The following is a 22,613-nucleotide window of genomic DNA, read 5'->3' on the forward strand; positions in this document are numbered from 1 at the left end:
AAGAAAAGAAAAGAAAAGAAAAGAAAAGAAAAGAAAAGAAAAGAAAAGAGGTGAGGAGCAGGGACAGATACTGCTCAATCTATCCCCGACCCTCCCTGGGCAAACCAGCACCAAGGACCAGGTAAAGAGATGGACAGAGGAGTGAGGCTCCACGTTCCTCCTTTCTTCTGTTCTCTGCTTTGGGAAGGGAGGCAGACAAAGAATACTGGGGGAGGAGGGTCAAGGATGATTCAAACTACGTAAGAACAAAATGCTCATTACCCATCTTTTCTTCAAGGAGACTATCCTATTGTTCAAAAACTGGCCAGATGAGGTTTGTTCCAGTAACGGTGAAGCACATTACAGATCTAAGAAACTGTTCTTGGCTTATAGTAAGTGTAAAACTAAAAAATACAATTTCTAAGACTAGACCTCTCATTATATTCACATTGTGGTATAATGAACAAAAAAAGGAAATTAAGATCTTTTAATACAAAACCCGTATTGAGAAAGGAGCTTTTTCAAGAAAGAATCTCTTAATTCGGAACAAGAATTACAGTGACTTCACACACTACTCCTACTACCCTCATAATAAATTCTTTCACTTGACATTGGAAGGGAAGGGAAAGAAGGGTGAGGGAGGGTACAAATGAAACACAGAGAACGGAACAAGCAAGGCAATGAGAAAGGCAATGAGAAAGGCCTAGGCCCTTGGATCATGAATAGCTGTATTCTCTTTTATTCCCTCAACAACAACATTTTGTCAGTGCCCAGTTATCATGACGAATGAGATCATATCAACAAAAAATGTCAATGAAATAGGATTCCCTTGGCTTTTCAAATTATAACAGTAAAGGCTTAAAAACCCATGTCAGTACTTCTGCAATCTTTCCTTTGAATCTTTACAGTTATGACCTTGTAAATCCCATCTATTCCACGTACTTATATTCCAACAATTAGCTATTTTATACAACATAAAACAAGCAGACCATCTGCTCTGAAATAAACATAGAGGCGAAGAACACACAGAGGTTCATACAAATACTTTTTTTTCCACTCTGGAGCATACATCCATACATGAGTCACCAACAGGATCACGGCCATTATAGCAGTGATGTTTTCAGAAAGTTCACTTGAACAGAAGGGAAGCCTATGTTATGAACTCTTCCTAAACCTAATTAATATGCATAAAAATTCTCATGTGCAGAAAATAGTAGTTCAAAGGTAAAATGGGGTTTCAAATATTTGAAACTAGAATCTCTACGAGTAATGTTAAGAACTTCATGGGGCGCCTGGGTGGCGCAGTCGGTTAAGCGTCCGACTTCAGCCAGGTCACGATCTCGCGGTCCGTGAGTTTGAGCCCCGCGTCAGGCTCTGGGCTGATGGCTCAGAGCCTGGAGCTTGTTTCCGATTCTGTGTCTCGCTCTCTCTCTGCCCCTCCCCCGTTCATGCTCTGTCTCTCTCTGTCCCAAAAATAAATAAACGTTGAAAAAAAAAATTAAAAAAAAAAAAAAAGAACTTCAGAGAGCTCCCAAATATTTTAGGAAATGACAGGGCATCTGAAACAAATCTTGTTTCATCACATTTCACATCACAGCAGTCTTCTCTTGAATGGAATTCGCCTACCTAACTGGATCTTTGTGTCCAGTGACCTGATCCAGTATCAGATACTCACCAAGTAATTTGTAGTTGTGCTCTCTTCCCCTCTGCCCATGTATTTGTAAAAGCGATGATCTGCTACCACCAACAATTTACACGTGTTCTTCATGGGATTAGGGTCAGCTCTTCTCTTCACCCGATGAACAAGCTCTAATATGAATTTGTATGCACTATTAAATCAAAATTCATCAAAACAAGGAGTTTTTTATAGTAACGCTTTAAATCTAGCATACTTTTGAAACAAACATTATTTGTGCTTAGTATCTTTAAAGATATTTTAAACAAAAAAACAATTTGGAGGAAGACAGAAAAATGAAAAGTCATATAAGGTTTTAAAATCATAGAATTCAGGGACGCCTGGGTGGCTCAGTTGGTTGGTTAAGTGCCGACTTCAGCTCAGGTCATGATCTCATGGTCCGTGAGTTCGAGCCCCGCATCGGGCTCTGTACTGACAGCTCGGAACCTGGAGCCTGCTTCATATCTGTGTCTCCCCACCACCGCTCTGTGCTCCTCCCCTGCTCATGCATGAGTGTGCACGTGCACGCTCCCTCTCTATCAAAAATAAACATTAAAAAAAATTTTTTTTTAACGTGGAATTCAAAACCAAGGAAAGTGCCTCCTTAATTTCTAAAATGAGGATACTTTAAAAAGTACTTCAAGTAAAATAAGCAACTAATTTACTTCTGGGCTATGAAACTGTCATTTTCTTCTAGAAGTCTACAAATTAACCAAAGTAATAATAAAACTATAAAGATAATCAGACATTAAAAACATTTATGGTAATAGATCATTTTCCTTATCAAATACAAAATTGAGAATTTATGTATTTATATACTATAATGTTAGTAATAAATTTTCTAAGTTTTCAAAAAATGAGGACAGTAGAGTATTTCTCCAAGATGGTTTTGTTTTAAAATGACTCTGAAGTGATCTGTCCCAAGGCTGATAGCCCTCTTTCTGAAAAGTACAGACCTCTCTTGGTACCAACTAATTTGTTATAAACTTATCTCAAGATTGTTCTCAATGGTACTATTTTCTCATTTTTAAATTCTCCAAATAAAAACACTTTCCTTCCTCACCACACCCACTTAAACATTATATGTGATCAATCCTTCTTTAATATTTACAAAAAAAAAAGTCCCCTCAGATTATTCAATTTCCCTTTTCTGCAGTCTTTTTCCAATCTTTATTGTTCCATTATTTTCTAGTGTTTTCAATTCTTACATTATAGGCAAAAGAATTAAATTTCTGAGTAAAACTCTATTTTCAAGTCAAATACTATAATAACTTGATAATATTTTTCCCCCAAATAATAATCACCCCTACTGAAGACAGACATCATGCTTGCGTCTCATTTGAAAAACTATTTGTTAAGTCTTACCATCAGGTGGCTCTCTGTCTACTAGCCCTTTTGGAAGCAACTCTTCATTATCCGCCTTTATATAACCACACACTTTTGGAGACTGCAGACGTGAAATATTCTTGATATCTTCAGATTTATAAACTAACATTCTTTTGTCTTTAGTATCATTAATTAGTCTCCAAAGTGGCTAAAATAGAAAACATAAATTGAGATGCAAAATATAAGAATTCCTCACCACTAAATTCTTAACAACATTCTTTGTTTCTAGATTACGTTCATTTCCAGGTTAAGTAAACCGATTAGTCATTTTATCAAAAATAAATCACCTCAATTTTTCTCAGAGTTTCTCTGCTGGTAAATAGATACATGGATTATTCACTCTTTGATTTTATGTATATATGAAAAAAGCATTATTTTGTACAAGTTATGAAACCTTTTAGAAGCTCCAGAAGAGAAAACACATAACCTTTTCCAATCATTCAAAACCATTTGTGTAGCGCCTGCTGCATACCAACCCTACTCTGGGTGACGGATGGCCTCTAGCAAGGAGGGAGACTGACTATGGTATTCTTTTCCAGCTTCCTTGGTATCTTTGTGCCATGAAGGTTTTGCCCACAGAAGGCAAGACTGAAAACTCACAGCAATGTTACCTAAAACCTATTATCGCTTTCAAAAGAAAGCAGTTTCTAAAAAATCTTCACTTCTCCTATCACAAGGTCACAGTAAATCAGAGCTAACATACTTGAAAAGTTACCCAAGGCAAGAACAAAGCTCCTGTACGGATGCTGGTCTCATCAAAACTAGGCAGCTTGTGAGGAAAAGTACCAAAACGATATTTTATATACACACGTGCACACGTACACACATTTATATAATACACATAACTTACGGAAATGAAAATCTACACCACAAGGACCTGACTTCACATCCACTAGGATAGCTGGAATCAAAGACAGGTAATAACAAGTACTGGTGAGGATGTGGAGAAGTCAGAAGCCTCACATACCATGGAATGTAAAATGGTAGAATGTGAAGTGCAGCCACTAGGGAAGACAGCTCAGCAGTTCCTCAAAAGGTTAAAAATAGAGATACCATCTGACCCAGAAATTCCACTCCCACTACAAACCCGAGAGAAAATATATACTCACACAAAAACTTTTGTTCACAAATGTCCACGACAGCATTATTCACAACAGCCAAACAAGTGAAAACAACCCAAATGCCCAACTGATGAATGAATAAGCACAATGTGACACATCCATGAAATATACTATTATTTGGCAATAAGAAGAAATGAAGTACTGACACGAACCACAACATGGGTGAACCCTGAAAACATTCTAACCCTGAAAACATAACTGCCTGGGTGGCTCAGTGAATTAAGTGTCTGACTTCGGCTCCAGCCATCATCTCACAGTTCGTGGTTCAAGCCCGCATGGGGCTCTGTGCTGACAGTGCGGACCCTGCTTGGGACTGACTGACTCTCTCTCTCTCTGTCCCTCCCCCAACTCGTGCTCTCTCAAATAAACTTTTAAAAAATAATAAAAATTTAAAAAAAATAAAAAACATCCCAAGTGAAAAAAGCCAAACACAACAGACCACATACTGTGATTCCATTTACATGAATGACCAAGCAAATCTACAGAGATCGTGGATTAGTGTTTCCTAGGTCTAGGGAAGTTGGGGGCAAAGGGTGGCGGGCTGCTAAAGAGTACAGTGTTTCTTCCAGGGATGATGAAAATGTTCTAAAATCGTTGGGTAGTGGGGCGCCTGGGTGGCGCAGTCGGTTAAGCGTCCGACTTCAGCCAGGTCACGATCTCGCGGTCCGTGAGTTCGAGCCCCGCGTCAGGCTCTGGGCTGATGGCTCGGAGCCTGGAGCCTGTTTCCGATTCTGTGTCTCCCTCTCTCTCTGCCCCTCCCCCGTTCATGCTCTGTCTCTCTCTGTCCCAAAAATAAATAAAACACGTTGAAAAAAAAATTAAAAAAAAAAAAATAAAATCGTTGGGTAGTGATGACTGCATAGCTCTAGGATACACTAAAAGCCAACGAAGTACATACTTTAAATGTGTGAACTGTACAGAATGTGAATTTTATCTCAATAAAGCTGTTAAATATAGTTGACTCTAGAACAATGAGGGGTTAGGAGCGCTGACGCCCCCATGCAGTTGAAAATCCACCACACGTACCTTTTGATGCCCCCAAAACAAATACTAACAGCCTACTCTTGACCAGAGCCTTACCAACAGCATAAACAGCTGATTCACATATGTTGTACATCACATGTATTGTATACTATATTCTTACAATACCTAACTTTCCCTTAATTTTTTCATTTCTAGGCCACATGGTTCATCTGTGTTTTCAAACTACTGCAAATCTCCAAACAATTTTCTAATATATTTATTGAAGAAGACCTGCATGTAAGTGGACTTGCGCAGTTGAAATCCATGTTGTTCAACAGTCAAGTGTGTGTGTGTGTGTGTGTGTGTGTGTGTGTGTGTAGTGTGTGTGTGTGTGTCTTCTTTCATAATCCATGTATGGAGTAGATTTACGAAACAAGACAATGGGGCTCCTGGGTGGCTCAGTCAGTTGAGTGTCTGACTTGGTCAGCTCAGGTCATGATCCCAGGGTTGCAGAATCAAGCCCCATGTCAGGCTCCTCGCTGAGCTCTCTCTCTCTCCCTCTGCCCCTCTCCCCTGCTCACGCTCTCTCTCTAAAATAAAATTTAAAAAAAAAGAAAGAGATGGTGAACCACAGGGCTAGCAGAAACCTCAAAAAGTTACCTAACCAACTCCTTGGTTGTAGGGACCGTCATTTGGCCTACAAACAGGAAAAGAGAAAAATGTTTTCTTCTGGATCAAACATCTCTAAATTCATATTAAGAGTTTCCTAATACAGCCAGTCTAACACAGAAAAAGATAGCAGGCTTTGCGATCAGAGATATCTGGGTTCAGACTTCAACTGTACCCCTACTATGTGCCTTCGAAAAGTAACTTATCTGAACATAATTTTTTTCATGGGGTAAAGTACTGATACATCTATCTTAAAGATAACATAATAAATCTAGTTATATATTAAGATTTCAAGACAAAGGCACTTACTATTACTACTAATAGAAGCAAATCCTATTATCACCAGTATCAACAAGTGGCCAGAAAAAGTCAACTGATGAACAACTAATTAAGAGGCAAGAACCTTAACTGATCCTAAATTGGGAGGGGGAAGATCTATGGAGGAGATTTTGAGGATGACTAGAGATCTGGACTATGTGTTGTTAGATAATGCTACAGAATTATTTTCATTTTCTCAGGTGTGTTTATTGTGGCTATGTAGAAGAGTACGTTTAATGTTAGGAGACGTACACTGAAGCATTTAGGGGTAAAGTGTCATGATGTCTGAAACTTATTTTCCCTTTGAGGGGAAAAAAAAGAACAATAAAGCACACGTGGTAGTATGCCATCAGTTAATGAAAGGTCACAGGGTATCTATAAAGTCCTTTTGTAAATCTGAACGTTTTCAAAGCAGAAAGGGGGGAGGAAAATCATCTTTTTTTTTTTTTTTAAGTTTATTATGTAGAGAGAAACAGAGAGAGAGTGTGTGTGCACGAAAAGGTGCACGTGCAAGTTGCAGAGGGACAGAAAGAGAGGGGGAGAGAGAGAATCCCAAGCAGGCTCTGCACTGCCAGAACAGAGCCCGATGCGGATCTCAAGAGCCATGACATCACAACCTGAACCAAAACCAAGAGTCAGATGATTAACCAACTAAGCCATCCAGGCGCTCCAAAACAATCATCTTATGATTAAAGTTTAACCTAGGCTTACTCATATAAGCCTTATTTATAGCAAGCTTTGGTGATAAAATTAGTGATGGCTTAAAATGTTTAATGGTGATGTGTTAAAAATAAGATATATACATTTTCCTGTTTACTCTTATGTCTAAGATTTTAATACAATAATTTTTATATCAAGGTAACTGCAGATAAGAATTATGCAATAAAGAACATAAAAATCAGGGGCGACTGAGTGGCTTAGTCAGTTAAGCATCTGACTTGATTTTGGCTCAGGTCATGATCTGGTGGTTCAGGAGTTCAAGCTCTGCACTGGGCTCTGTACTGACAGTGCAGAGCCTGTTTGGGATTCTCTCCCTGCCACCCCATTCGTGCTTCCTCTCTCTCTCTCTCTCAAAATAAATTTTTTTATTTTATTTAATTATTGACAGAGAGAGAGAGCACGCATGAGAGGGGGAAGGGCAGAGAGTGAGGGAGAGAGAGAGAGTTCCAAGCAGGCTCCAATGTGAGGCTAGATCCCATGACCATGACATCATGACCTGAGCAGAAATCAAGAGTGGGATTGCTTAGCCAACTGGGCCACCCCAGGCACTCCTAAATAAACTTAAAAAATAAATAAATAAAAGGGGGCACCTGAGTGGCTCAGTCGGTTAGATATCCAACTTTGGCTCAGGTCATGATTTCACGGTTCATGAGTGCAAGCCCCACATCGGGCTCTTTGCTGTCAGCACACAGCCCATTTCGGATCCCTTATCCTCCTCTCTCTCTTTCTTTCTCTCTCTCTCTGCCCCTCCCCATGTGCACGTGCACCCATGCTCTCTCTCAAAAATAAACATTAAAAAAAGTTAAACTTAAAAAAAGGAAATACAGGGTGCATCTTATGACAGCCTCTCAGACATGTAAAAAAAATTACCTTTTTTACTATAAAAAATCACAATCATTTACTTCACTGGTAAAAACTTTAAATACAAGGAGAAAAGTAAGCATAATTAAAGACCTTTGTCTTTTTTTTTAAAGTTTATTCCTTTATTTTGAGAGGGAGAGAGCATGAACACAAGCTCGGGAGGGGCAGAGAGAGAGAGAGAGAGGGAGAAAGAATGAATCCCAAGCAGGTTCTGCACTGTCAGCACAGAGCCCAAGGCAGGGCTCAAATTCACGAACTATGAGGTGATAACCCGAGCTGAAATCAAGAGACACTTAGACCGAGCCACCCAGGTGCCCCAAAGACCTTTGCCTTCTTAAAACAAATGAGAAACAGCTTTTTATAACAGCTCCCCTCCAAAAAAAATTCACATGTAGATTTACCTCTATATTATATTCTGCCCCATCTGTGTTGATTCTTACTGTAATATCATCATCTCCTATGTGGGCTAGAACTCTAGAGTCAGGCTCACCTTAAAAGAAAAAAACATTCCATCATTAAGAAATACTTATATCAAAAACTAAACTATGCACCAGTGTCAATACAAATCAACCAAGCCCTTCATCAGAGTGGAATCTGCCTAGGGACTGTAGAAATCTACACCAAAGAAACACAGGCCCCAGCGAGCAGCAAGGTATTCACACTCCTAAAGAGTAGCCTCAACTCATTTAAAACCTCTTTCTCTCAATCCTCCTATGAGAATTATCTAGAGCGTGTTACAGACAAAACAAAAAACAAAGGTGTAGATGCTCTTCTGGAATAACTTTACCTACTTTTGGTTAAGAAAGAACTAAGATGAGGCAAAAAGCACGATCTGGATCATACAGGGCTTGAACTGCACTATTTGCAGATTTTAATGCCATTTCTTTTTTCTGCAAAGGAAGTTTCAGAAGTAAACCACAATTGCTTGTTTGATGTAGGTCTTAAAAAAGTACTTAACAGGATCGTAAAGCCAATTATTTTATCTTTTAGCTTCCCTGTTTGAAATCTCATAAGGGAAGCCTACAATCCTTTCCTAGAGTCAGGAGGAGGTTAGATTCTTATCACTTGAGAGGAAATTCACTTTAATCATTTAAACAGACAGTATACGTGCTGGATAATACCCATTTATTCCTGTCTGAATGTTCCCGCTTTCAAACTTATATACCTCAAATAAAACAAAGAATGGCACTTCTTTGACATCCCCTCTTCCCCCCACCAAAAAAGAACAGGCAATCAAGCGAGATCCAGACACCCGACACCCGGGACACAAGGGCAAACAAGCAAGCTCCGTACTAACCGACCACGTGTCCAGTAAAGAAGTCCTGCCACTTGACGGCATACTCGCTTTCGTCTTTACCATCTACCACCACGACTTTGAAATTCTGGGAAAAGCGTTCAGTACTTGACGTCAGGTATAATTTAAAATGCCTAAGGAAAGATTGCGTCCATATTTTACTCAAAGCACATTAAAGTTTCGCACAAAATTTTACTCCAAGAACATGAAATTGAAGTTTCTTTAAAAAGCTGACAAGACGGGGAGCCTGGGTGGCGCAGTCGGTTAAGCATCCGACTTCGGCTCAGGTCACGAACCCATGGTTTGTGGGTTCAAGCCCCGCGTCGAGCTCTGTGCTAACAACTCAGAGCCTGGAGCCTGCTTTGGATTCTGTGTCTCCCTCTCTCTCTGCCCCTCCTCTGCTCGCCCTCTGTCTGTCTATCTGTCTCTCTCTCTCTCAAAAAATAAAAGCATTTGGGGCGCCTGGGTGGCGCAGTCGGTTAAGCGTCCGACTTCAGCCAGGTCACGATCTCGCGGTCCGTGAGTTCGAGCCCCGCATCAGGCTCTGGGCTGATGGCTCAGAGCCTGGAGCCTGTTTCCGATTCTGTGTCTCCCTCTCTCTCTGCCCCTCCCCCGTTCATGCTCTGTCTCTCTCTGTCCCAAAAATAAATAAAAACGTTGAAAAAAAAATTTAAAAAAAAAAATAAAAAATAAAAATAAAAAAATAAATAAAAGCATTAAAAAAAAAGAATTTGGCCAAGAAAAAAAAAAAAACAGAATTGCGGGGAAAAAGGATTTAAAGAATTTATGCATTCATCTTTTCTGGAGACTGTGAAGAGTAAGGAAACACATGGAGCACCTGGGTGACTCAGTCGGTTAAGTGTCCAACTTCAGCTCAGGTCATGATCACATGGCTCATGGGTCCCAGCCCCATGTCGGGCTCTGTGCTGGCAGCTCAGAGCCTGGAGCCTGCTTCAGATTCTGTCTCTCTCTCCCTGCCCCTCCCCTGTTTGTGCTCTGTCTCTCAACAATAGATAAACACTAAAAACATTTTTTTAATAAGGAAACCCACATCTAGACAATTTAAGTTAAAATCCTGCTTGTCTGAAATATTTATCAGAAACTGATATTACTAGCCACCACTTACTGAATACCTGCTCAGCACTACACGCTTTCTTTACGCTTAACACAGTAAAAAGTGAGCGTTGGAGGCTCATCAACATATTCAAGGTTACACAGCTAGTAAATGATGAAACTGGAAACTGAACTTGGTTTATTTCAAAAGCCCGTGCCATCCTGCCTCTAGCAATCAAGCTGGTCTTACTGCTGTGCAAAATTAATAAATGCTACTTTCTATATTTAAAAGCACTCAAGCTTTATTTTTCTCCTTCTAAAGAGAACCTATCTTGAAAAAAATTAATCCACAATTACTATCAGGAAAATAAATACAAGGTATCCAACACAAACATTAAAATACATACACCAGTTCTTTAGTTGGCTTAATATTCTTTTGTTTTCTACCAGTTTCAGTCCTGACACAAAATCTGGGTGTGGTGAGCAAGAATTTTTCAATTATTCTTTACCCTCTCAGTGTGCCCACGAACACCGAAGATAAAGATGTGATTCATCTCAACCACAGGAACAAATTTTGTCAGGTGTGGGGTTAAAACCATGAAATGTTAATTCCCTGTGGGTATGGGTAAGTCTGAATTGCCAAAAAGAAGCTAGACTGGGACTGTCTCCATGGTAACATATCTTTTTAACTTTTTGTGCCTAACAAAGTAGTTTTAGTTTGCTTGTGGTTTTTTTAATGGTCAGAGGGAGAGACAATAGGACATTATTTCAGAAACCCTTGAAACATTTGCTCCTGTTATCCTAAAACATATCTTCCCACACACTCACAGCTACGAACTTTTCCCCGTCAGTTTTGCCGAGGACTCTGAAAGGAAAAGCATCCTATTGTAAAGACTTATTTAGTTTCAGAGTCCTCGGGCAGTCTCAATATTACTTTTATTGAATGTTCTTTCCAGAAAAATCACTGGACTCCCACTCTTTGTTTCCGACATTAAAAATCTGCTCTGCTGTAAAGACAAGGACCCAGAAATGGTACCACTGTTTTCTGACATTCCAATCTTCACCTCTGAGCTATAAAAACCTCCGACAGGATAGGTCAGTCGGAATTTAGATTTTGCTTTGTCCTACCAAAATTATGTGAAATCACGTACTTAGAGACTTCCTTCAGCAGTTTTGTTTCTCTCAGTTTTAAGGATTTACAGTAACTACAAACTAGTGTCAATCCACCTGAATTAATGGGGGCGCCTGGGTGGCTCAGTCGGTTGAGCATGAGACTTCAGCTCAGGTCATGATCTCGCAGTTCGTGGGTTCGAGCCCCATGTCAGGCTCTGTGCCGACAGCTCAGAGCCTGGAGCCTACTTCAGATTCTGTGTCTCCCTCTCCCTCTACTCCTCCCCAGCTCATGCTCTGTCTCTCTCAAAAATGAATAAACATTAAAAAAAATTTTTTTTAATCCACCTGAATAGTATTTTCCTATCCTTTTCTGTATAGATAATACAATGACTAATTAAATCTGTCACCACACAGTTACAAATTTGTTTTCTTTTGATAAGAACTTCTAAGATCCACTCTCTTAGCAACCTTCATATATACAATATTAATTATAGTCACCATGCTGTGCATTTCATCCCCATGACTTATTTATTTTATAACTGGAAGTTTGCACCTTGTAACTATTTTCAATGGTCCATTCAGCTGGATATGGAAGTTCCAATGTCACTTCCATTTCTTTATCAGTTCTAGCCCCCTTCAAGTAACTCGAGATATTTCACTCTTAAGAGGAACAAGGGGTGCCTGGGTGGCTCAGTCGGTTAAGCATCTGACTCAAGTCATGAGCATCTGGCTCAGGTCATGATCTCACTGCTTGTGGGTTTGAGCCCCATGTCTGGCTCTGTGCGGACAACTTGGAGCCTGGAGCCTGCTTCAGATTCTGTGTCTCCCTCTCTTTCTCTCTCTCTCAAATATAAAATAAAGAACATAAAACAAAAAATTAAAAAAAAAAAAAGAGGAACAAATACCTAAATCTTTTTAAGGGTAACATTATCAAAAAGTATTAAAACAGGCACGCCTGGGTGACTCAGTCGGTTAAGCCTCCAACTTTGCCTCAAGTCATGATCTTCATGGCTTGTGAGTTCAAGCCCCACATCAGGCTCTGTGCTGACAGCTCAGAGCCTGGGACCTGCTTCAGATTCTGTGTCTCCCTCTCTCTCTGCTCTCCCCTGCTCTCACCCTGTCTCTCTCTCTCAAAAAATAAATAAATAAATAAACATTTTTTAAAAAAGTATTAAAACAGTATTTTTAACTTTTTCATTACTTTAGAATAATAGTATTTTTTGACTTATGAAACAGAGGAAATGTAACTTCTAGGCATATTTCAAACAGTTTTTCTTCATAAAATTACTTTTTAAACCCTCTTACAATTTCTCAGTGCTTCCATGCTTTTCAACTGCTAATAGTCACACACACATTTAATTTTATGATCATGGTTTAAATTACTCTGCCTTTTACTACTATCCACAAAATCTAATCATTTACCATCACCATCAAGTAATGAGTGACTTCATATTGGTAAGTTCAGCTGTATATAAACAGATCATTTCAAATACCCTAATTTTTTTTCTTTTAACAACACAGTGTAACAGAAAGAAGGGGTGTGCGCTTTGGAGTCTGACAAACCTAGTTTAGTTAAATCCTGTCTCCACCACCTGCTTCATGCTTGATCTTGGCCTTAACCTCTGAACCTCTGAACCTTCATCTACAAATGAAAATAATACCACCTACTAACTGAATGGTTTCCAGGGTAAAATGAAATCAACTATTTTAATGTAACTGGTCCAAAGTTATCGTTCATTGTTAGATACATTTCCACTTAAACATCTGAGATGGAAACTGTAAAATAAATTACAAATTTCTCTGCTGCCTTACACAGAGATGATAATAGGTAGATATTGTTGAACATTTTCTTAATGAATCAATGGCATCTATGAAGCAGGAAAGAATATGGAAGGCTACGGGAGTATTTTCCTCCACAGAAAAGTTTCTATGAGGTACCTCAAACCTAACTTAAAAAAAAAAACACACACACACAAACAAAAAACCTTAGAAAGCTAAATTGTGAGTTCTTATTTTGCAGTTTTTCCCTTTGCTCCTATTCATCTCTCACTACTATATCCACTCCTTCACCAAAATCTCCATCAGCACAGCAGAAATAACACAGGCTTATCATCAAATCCTTTATCTTCTACTACCGGCTGAATGACCTTGGGCAAGTTACCCAACCTCTCTGAGTCTCATTTTTTTTTTTCCAGAGATTACAAAAATTCCTTTGTGGAGTACGGTAAGAATTAGAGATAATAGACGCAAAGGGCCTCCTGAAGTGAATGACACAAAATAAGCAACTGATAAACTATAATTATCACCACTCTGCTCAAATTTGCTACAAGTCTGGAAGCTCTATCACCAATATTGCAATATTTTGACATGAACTCTTAAGAGAAAGAAATTATTCAAAAAAATCTAAGGATGATGGCAGTAACTAGGAAAAACAAAATGACATTGTAAAATATATTTTCATAAAATATCAGTTACACATATGATAAATATGCTAAACATGACTCTGATTCAGTAACCAAAAGAATCCAACAGAAAAATGGTAAAAGGATATGAAAAGGTAGACACAAACAAATGACTTAGACGTGAAAAGATGATCAATTTCACAAAAAATGACCATCAAAACAACTATGAGATACCATCCTCTTTCACAGGGACAAAAAATAAAGGCTGATAAAGCCTTACTGGAAATGGGTAAACTCATATACTGCTGCTAGAAGAATAAACTGGGCTGGGAAGAAATATGGTAATATCAGTAAACAGTTATAGTATATATTTCCTTGACCCATTCTCCTTTCAGGAATGTATCCCATAAAAATACCTAGACGAGGTATTTTCACGAAGATATTTATTACAACATTATTTGCTATAGGAAAAAAAAAATCACTTTGGTTAGACATATCTATTTGTAGGTTACTAGCCAATAAACAGTTACAATTCTATGCAACAGGAATATTATGCAGTTGTTAAAAATGATACACTTATCTATATCACCTACATGTATACGGATCTGTATGCAAAAAATATGCCTTAAAAGCTTTTAGAGGTTTATACAGGAAACCTCTCTGGATCTGGGAAGTTTGATTGAGGAGGAAGTGAAAACTTCTTATACCCTCCATAGTTGGCTTTTTAAACCAAATATATGTATTACTTTCCTTTTTTAAAATACTTGTTTGGGGGGGGGGGTTGAGCATCCAACTTCAGCTCATGTCATTATCTCACAGTTTGTAAGTTCGAGCCCCACGTCGGGCTCCGTGCTGACAGCTGAGAGTCTGGAGCCTGCTTCAGATTCTGTGTCTCCCTCTCTCTCTCTGCCCCTCCCCCACTCGTGCTCTGTCTCTCAAAATTAATAAAAACATTAAAAAAATTTTTTTAAATATTTGATAGGGAAGACCTAACCTATGAATATAGAATGATTCAGTCCATTTATATTCTCTCAGTGTTTGTTTTGATATTAGTAAAGCTCCCTAAAAAGATTTTAGAAAAAGGCCTGCAATTATCTATCACTTACATCTACAAAACATAAGAGAAAGTAAGATTACTGCCCAAATAGATCACATCTATCAATTTATGCTACAACTTAACGGGAATTCAATATATGCACAGCACTGAATTCTACATCCAGCTTACCACCAGGCTGTGGGGTCCTGAACAAATCCTTTACCTCTAAACTTTAGCATCTTCATATATAAAATAAAAATATTTTACATAGCTGATGGTTCTAAAGTAGCACAAAAAATTTAAGGTATTATAAATCAATCAATCAAAATCCTTTGTTAGAACCCATCCCATAAACATTATTACCATCATTAATACCTCTAGAATACCCATTTGCTTGTTTTTAATAACCATCACTATGAATTTTAGAATAAGCAGTATTAAGAATCATGACCAACTGTAATTATATCAATTACAAATTTTTAAAATGTAACTTCCTAAGACCTCAGTAAACACCTTATTTTTCTCCTTTTGCCAAACTAAGTCCCTCATTGCCCCAATATTTTTCTATAAATAGTTCGAATTACCTTTTCAAGGCTGAAAAAGTTAGTAGTGTTTCTAAATGTGTTGAGGCTTGTAGATCGCGTTTTCTTACTGAGTGCTGCTGGATATTGGATAAAGAGAGGATATCGTAGTCTGAGAGTAAAGAATCAAGCTTTTCTGAAATAAAGGTAAAAAGGTTATTAACACCTAAACTTACTAATCAATTGTAATATCACTAAAATGACAAGTTCTGACAACAAACTCTTCCTGACGCATTTTGAAGTGCTAAGCATAACCTATGAAGCATTCTTGCCCCCCCAAATTAATTAATTAAAAGGCAAAAAACACAAATCGAACCTGAATTTAATCAAAACCTAACTTCCACTTTTTAAGACATAAAGGGATTAGATTGCCAAATTAACTAACAACCTTAGGAAGCAATCAGCCACACCCAGAATGTTAGAATTCCTACAGAACAAATGACCCAATTTCTTCAGGAAATAAATGGCATGGGAAAGAAGGGTGGGGCAGAGACAAAACACAGCAGTCCTCCCTTATCTGAGGCTTCCAGTTCAGAGCTTTCAGTTACCCAAAGCCAGCTGTGGTCTGGAAGCAAATGATCCTCCTGATCTACCGTCAGAAGGTCAATACACAGTAGCCTAACACTAGGTCAACATGCCTACATCATTCACCTTACTTCATCTTAACATGTATGCAGTTTAGTTTAACAGCTCACACTGTCACAAGGGTAAGTTCAGCAAAATAAGACTTTAGGAGGGGTGCCTGACTGGCTCAGTTGGTAGATCATGCGACTCGAGCTTGCAGTTGTGAGTTAAAGCACCATGCTGAGCATAAAGCTTACTTTAAAAAAAAAAAAAAAAAAAAAAAAAAAAAGATTTTGGGAGAGACCACATTCGTATAAACTTTTATTACAGTATATTGTTATAATTGTTCGATTTTGTTATTACTGTTGTTTAATTCTTACTCTAATTTATAAATGAAACTTTACGATAGGTAAGCACCTACAGGAAAAGACACAATATATCACAGGGCTTGGATAGTACTATCCATGGTTTCAGGCATCTACAGGGTGGAGGGAGGGGTGTCTTGGAATGTATCCCCCACAGATAAAGGGAACTACTATAGACAAGAATATGGCAAGCAAGCCAATGTGCGAACCTTTTTTTTTTTTCTAAAAGATTTTATTTTTAAGTAATCTCTCCACCCAATATGGTGCTCAAACTCACAACCCCAAGGTCAAGAATCACACGCTCTACCAACTGAGCCAGCCAGGCACCTCGACCTTTTTGGATCCTAGGTCAAACAAACCAATGTGAAAAGATACTTGTGACAATTAGGGAAATCTGAACATGAGTTCACATTCATACTAGCTACTAATAATTTTGATATCTCAAAGAGTATCATGTTACGAATGAGCTAATTTCTAAATTAAAGGCATTTCCGGCCTGTCAGCTTAGAATTGCTAAGATGAAGGTGACCAACTCAAACTGACCACTGCTAACCAGGGCTATATCAATTCCTTAACAATTCATGTGTAGTACGAAAGAGCAACAAATGTATTAATGGCCTGAACAAACCGAAAGTAAATCTTTTACAGAAAAATTACATATTCCAAATTAAAGAGCAAAAAACAGGTACTATCCCCATCACTGCTCTCCTCAACAGACACAGCAGAATGATCAATCCACTGGACATGAGGAAGTAGAAGTGATATGACCAAACTAATCCCTGAAAAAAAAAAAAAACCAACATTAATTATTTTACTAGACTGACTTGGAACCCAAGAAAAGCAAAGATGCACTACCCCAAAAACAAAACATGCACAAAAACATTTTTATTTGGTATAGAGCAAGAGTAAACACTATAAAGTATATGATACCCATGTAAGTCACTTTTCATCATCAGCTCTGCTGCCTCTTCCAAAATCAGGAGGATTTTTGGAAGACTATTTTGGTGACTGAAGTCTGTAGAAATTGTCTAAAAATATTGGAGCTGATGTTTTCCTTTTCTCTCAACAAATACCACTACAGAAGCAATGGTGTTCAAAATCATTCCACTGGACTTAGAATGTCCTTAAAATATAACACCAGGAGCTTAAAATACAAGTATATTGTTACTGAGGTTAAATATGCCCACAAAACCACTTTGAAAAGAATTGATCCAAAACTCATCCCTCTTCCCCTAAATATCCTCAGTTGGTTGAGTCACCAATTCATTAATTCCCTCTTATGTGCCAGGCACTAGTCTAAGTACTGATATCGCATTAAATAAAGCAAAGTCCTTGTCTACTGAAGTACTCATTTTAGTGTGGGAGAGACAGACAATGCACAAAAATGTCAGTACTGTGGACGTTAAAGCAGGATAGCAAAGACAGGCAGTAGGCAGGACCAGTTTAAGAAGAGGGGTCAAAGAAGGAAAGATGCTTCACTGTTGCATAATATTTAGGCAAACCTGAAGAAAACAAGAGGTAAGCATGCTGTTATATGATGAAAGTAAATTTTTTTTTTTAAGTGGTGCCATGCCCAACATGGAGCTCAAACTCACAACCCTGACATCAAGAGTCACAAGCTCTAACGTCTGAACCAGCCAGAGGCCCCGAAAGTAAATTTCATCAAAATCCATTCAAGGCTCTAACTCAAGATAAGATTAAATAAAATGGCAGCAAAGTTCACATTTTTGGGTACCATTGATTTTCCATCAATAAAATTTCCTTTAAAATTTAATCAACAGAAAAGCTGTTTCAAAAGGCATCACTTTTATGCCAATGGATGGTTGTTGATTTGGCATTATTAATTATAACACTTAGCAGTACCAATGAAAACCTTCAAGAAGCTAACCATTTATTCAAAAACTTTTTTTACTTTTTTTTTTTTTTAAGTAGGCTCCACACCCAACGTGGGGCTCAAACTCATGACCCTAAGAATCACATGCTCTACCGACTGAACCAGCCAAGTGTCCCTATTCAACAATTTTTGCGTGTGAACTTCCTACAAGACACTTTGCTGGATGTTTTATTACATTATCTACACAACATACCTAGCATAGTATCCCCATTTACAGACGAAGAAACAGACTCGGGGCGCCTGGGTGGCTCCGTCGGTTGAGCGTCTGGCTTCGGCTCAGGTCATGATCTCGCAGTTTACGAGTTCGAGCCCCGCATCGGGCTCTGTGCTGTCAGTTCAGAGCCTGGAGCCTGCTTCAGATTCTGTGTCTCCCTCTCTCCCTGCCCCTCCCCCACACACTCTCTGTCTCTCTCTGTCTCTCAAAAAATGAATAAAAAAAAGTTAAAAGAAAAGAAACAGACTCAAGGAGAATAATATCACAAGACTAATGCAGCACAGAACCAAGATTTGAACTTGGGCTTGTCTGGCTGAAAACCCCACACTTCACTGATGTCATATTTGTGAAACTCCTTAAAAATATCCTAGCTCTTCTTGGACCTTCTACTTCTTGACCTCCTACTTTCTGATGTGTCGACCAAACATGACCTTGCCTCTCTCTGAATTCTGTAGCCCTTTGTTTACAACTCTTTTTTCCAGTACTTCTGTGTTATATTTGTCTTATCTCACGGATTGTAAAACAGCCGAAAGGGAGCTGGGTTTTATTACTCACAGTATCCTTACTTCACAACACCCAGCATAGAACCTTGCAAAAAACAGCATTGCTGTGTGCACCAATTGCACAAATCCTCAATGCCAAGATGCTGATACAATCCTTTATAGCTCTTCAACTTCCTTGGTACAGGTTGGTACATGAACTCAGTTTCATTCAAGATCATAATCACTCCTACTGGCTGCAAACCTTAACCTCAATACTACAGTGTCATTGTCAATAAGATAGGCCAGTTGTTCTCAAAGTGTGGTCCCTACACCGGCAGCGCCACCTAGGAACTTGTTAGAAAGGCCAGTTTTCAGGCCTCTTCTCAGTACTAGTCAGTCAGAAATCCTGGGGTTGAGGCCCAGCAATCTGTGTTTAACATGCCTTCCAGGTGATGCTGATGCACTCAGGTCTGAGAACCCCTGAACTAGGCTCAAGGAAGTAGCTCAAAGTGAAGACAAAGCTTTAGGCACAAAGACGGTCCTTGTTCAGCCTTCCATTATTTTTAAGAACAAAAATCAGAAACAAGGTACATTAATAAACTGAGAAAAAGATACATTATAGCACTTCAAAATGACAAAAAAAAATCTACAATCATTAAAAACGCTGGGAACGATAGGTTTCTAAGAACATGGGAAAATACACTATAAGTAAACAAGATTAAGACAACAAGGATAAATAAACAAGAGTAGATTTAAAAAAACTATTCATATTGCATGATCTTAACTATGTATAAAAATAGGCCTAGAAAAAAGAAAGAGCGCGATAGTAACATCACTGGTTATCTTTAGGTATATTTTCCATAACAAGCACCTTTAAAATGTAGCTTGCTAAAGTACTTTGAAATACCTAAGTAATGTGTTTCAACTGTAATGTGCCATATTATAATTACTAGATATCTCCCACTGGATGCCCTGGCACCACTCCCCTCGTCCAACAGAGATCCTGCTCTCAGTAGCGCCTGCACCAGCAAGGAGTCTCTCAGATACTTCGCATTCCACCGTACCTCACCTCCGAAATTCCAACCACACTGGTCATCTCAACTTTCAATTGCTTTTTCAACAGAATTTGAAATAATTCCCAAGAGTTTATCTTTTATCCATATCCAAATCTCGGAATAAACTTAAACAGAATCCATTTAATTGTCTTTCTTAGCACTCCACCAAGGCTGCCCAGCACTGTCTACAATGAGGACATCTTCCTTGCTTTCTAAGTCCTTCCAGCAGTCCCGTAAACAACTGAGCTTTTTTCTCAGTTTAGCTGGCTACAAACACAAAATTAGAAAACAACAGACACAATTCAAAAGGTCAGACCAGAGTACTACTTTATTTAGGTACTGCCTACCATCCCTCCCTGCTCTTCTCTGCCACATGCTATGGTTTCCCTCACTCGGCCTCCTCTGTCTAGTTGTCCTTACTGCTTCTGTCCTTACTGCTCTCCTACCCCCACTGCTCCTCTCCTGCATACACAGTCTGCACAGTTTTCCTCCCTTCCACCAGACCCCACCTACTCATTTATTCAACATTTGTTGAAAATATCCCACCTTCCAGGCACTAGGGATATAATAGAGAGAAATAGGTATCTGACAGAATTATAACACTGGAGAGAAGACCACTATACAAAAAAAAATTATAAAGTATGTCGGGTACCCAGGGAGAGGAAGTTGCAAGAAGTCATGGGAGGACAGAGCAGGATGACTCCTGCCTGGCAAGCCAAGGATGCTTTCCTGGGGAACAGTACTGAAGCCAAGACCAAAAGGGCGAGTCCACCAAGGGAAAGAAAGGACAGGGTTCTAAGTAGAAGGCCTAACATATACGTTGAGGTACACGGGAAACAGAGCAGAATACTCAAAGAAATGAAAGTAACTCACCGAGGCTGGAGTACAGAACGACACAAGAGGTGTGAGACTGGAGGCAGGCAGAATTCGGTCAAGGAAGGCCATGGAACTAAATTAAGGATTTGGGACTGTAGATAAGGCAACAGCTATAAGAAATTTCAATGTGACTGCAGTGTGGAAAGTGGGCTAAAGGGGAACAAGACCGGAGTCTGGGAAATTGGCTAGTAAGCAGACAAGCCATCCAGGCAGAGATCACGAAAAGACCCCCAGGTTCCTGGCATGGGTACCTGGATAGATAGTGGCACCACATTCACGGAGATATTAAAAAAAAAAAACAAAACAAAACCAAAAACATGAGTAGGAGCAGGTTTGGGGGAAGGGATGATGGGGGGACAGGTGGATGCTGAAAGATTCTGGAGTTCCATACTATATCTTGTTTCTTATATAGTTTGCAATTACACTGTTCCTTTACGTAAGACTTTTCTGCATTTAGTCATCATACTTTTGCAGTTGTCAGTGATAAGCCACATAGTGATTTCAGGCAGAGAAAGCAAATCTGTTTTATACAATTTTCAACACCGACATGAGCAGTAAAAAGCAGCTGATACTTCATTCCTTCTACATGTTCTCAAAGGAGGAGGAGAAAACTGGAGCTTCAGGCTTGCAGTAAACTGGCTTTCTCCATGTAGGTGTGAAGTGGCCTATAGATCTGATCAACCGTCCATTCCATCCTTCTTTTACACCCAAACTGTTTCATCTCTGGGACCTGCTTTTATGGCCACTGACTGATACAAACTATACCCATATTTCTTTCATCAAGCCCAGAGCCAACACTTCTATGATAAAACCAATTTTTATTTATTTATTTATTTTTTTACTTATTTTTGGGACAGAGAGAGACAGAGCATGAACGGGGGAGGGGCAGAGAGAGAGGGAGACACAGAATCAGAAACAGGCTCCAGGCTCTGAGCCATCAGCCCGGAGCCCGATGCGGGGCTCGAACTCACGGACCGCGAGATGGTGACCTGGCTGAAGTCGGACGCTTAACCGACTGCGCCACCCAGGCGCCCCTGATAAAACCAATTTTTAAACAATCAAGTGTTGTATGATTAGAGTCTGGGAACATTTGTGGACTTTTACTTAATTTTTCTTTTTACAATAAATTGCGTAACCTGCAAGTATAATGCAGAACCACTGTAGCCCTCGGCCTACTCACCACTGCTCTGCTGGGTGGAGTACAGAGTTCCCCAAAGTGACACATGAGTGTCATGCTCCTACTTCTGATGTCAGACGTGAAAAGGAAAAAGGCAGGACTGCTGTATTTAGTCTGCTTCTGCAGAAGACACAGGAGACCTGACCGCTCTTCAGGACTCCCCACATTATGCAGGAGAAGGGAGTGGCCTGGCCAGGTTACTGTGAAATAGGCTCTGGATGTGGGTAAATCCCTCGCTGGGGCTAAAGGATGAGAAAAAGGAGAGCGGTGCTCTCTGCCGGGCAGTGGACCCCAGAGCCTGGGAACTAAAAACTCAATTTCATGGGTATACACCAGTTAGGGGTGATGGAGGATGAGCTGTCTCAGTAATTCCTTATCAAGAACTCTTCACCAGGGCCAAGATTCTCCAGCAAGACCAGCCACATGGCAACTCTAAGCCCCAATAAAAGTTAGCACAACCCAAGGGAACCTGTAAGGAAACCGAGATCCGTCCATACAGCTCTGTAGCTGAAAGGGATACAAATCCAAAATAGGCAGTGAACTACTTCCACACCTTCCAGCACCTCCGCCTATTCCTAACCACTGTACCCAACACTTTCTTCTCATCAAACAAATAGATGGTAAGTAATTCTGCACTTATATTTGAAGTGCCTGTGAACAGGAGACAGAAATATCAAGTGGGCAGTTGGATACAGGAGTGTGGAGCTTCGGACAAGTCTAAGTCAGAGATACATATTTACTAGTTATTAGAATATGTAAGTGAAAGGGGGGCAGATGAGACTTGTCAAAGTCGACAACCTATGTGGGAGGGGAGG

General features: G+C 39.4%; 1 protein-coding gene across 4 annotated transcripts in view; it reads right to left on the minus strand.

Annotated features, from left to right (window-relative positions):
- Nucleotides 1-22,613, minus strand: part of ADAM17 (ADAM metallopeptidase domain 17) — a 53,126-nt gene that overhangs the window by 26,681 nt on the left and 3,832 nt on the right. For 2 of the 4 annotated variants that reach the window (XR_005797101.1, XM_040496032.1), the window contains exons 2-6: nucleotides 15,175-15,307; nucleotides 8,990-9,120; nucleotides 8,094-8,182; nucleotides 3,020-3,188; nucleotides 1,655-1,788 (exon numbers count right to left, since the gene is read on the minus strand). Coding sequence is in view for 3 of the 4 variants with exons in the window: in XM_040496032.1 (XP_040351966.1) it covers nucleotides 1,655-1,788; nucleotides 3,020-3,188; nucleotides 8,094-8,182; nucleotides 8,990-9,120; nucleotides 15,175-15,307 (656 nt within the window). In the remaining variant the exon portion in view is untranslated. Of the gene's footprint in view, nucleotides 1-1,654; nucleotides 1,809-3,019; nucleotides 3,189-3,890; nucleotides 4,310-8,093; nucleotides 8,183-8,989; nucleotides 9,121-15,174; nucleotides 15,308-22,613 lie in introns of those variants that run through there. The other 2 variants (XM_040496033.1, XM_040496034.1) reach the window with 2 other exon arrangements.

The sequence above is a fragment of the Herpailurus yagouaroundi genome, unplaced genomic scaffold, assembly GCF_014898765.1.
Source record: "Herpailurus yagouaroundi ecotype Mexico unplaced genomic scaffold, PumYag 188, whole genome shotgun sequence".
In the NCBI taxonomy this organism is placed as follows: Eukaryota; Metazoa; Chordata; class Mammalia; order Carnivora; family Felidae; genus Herpailurus; species Herpailurus yagouaroundi.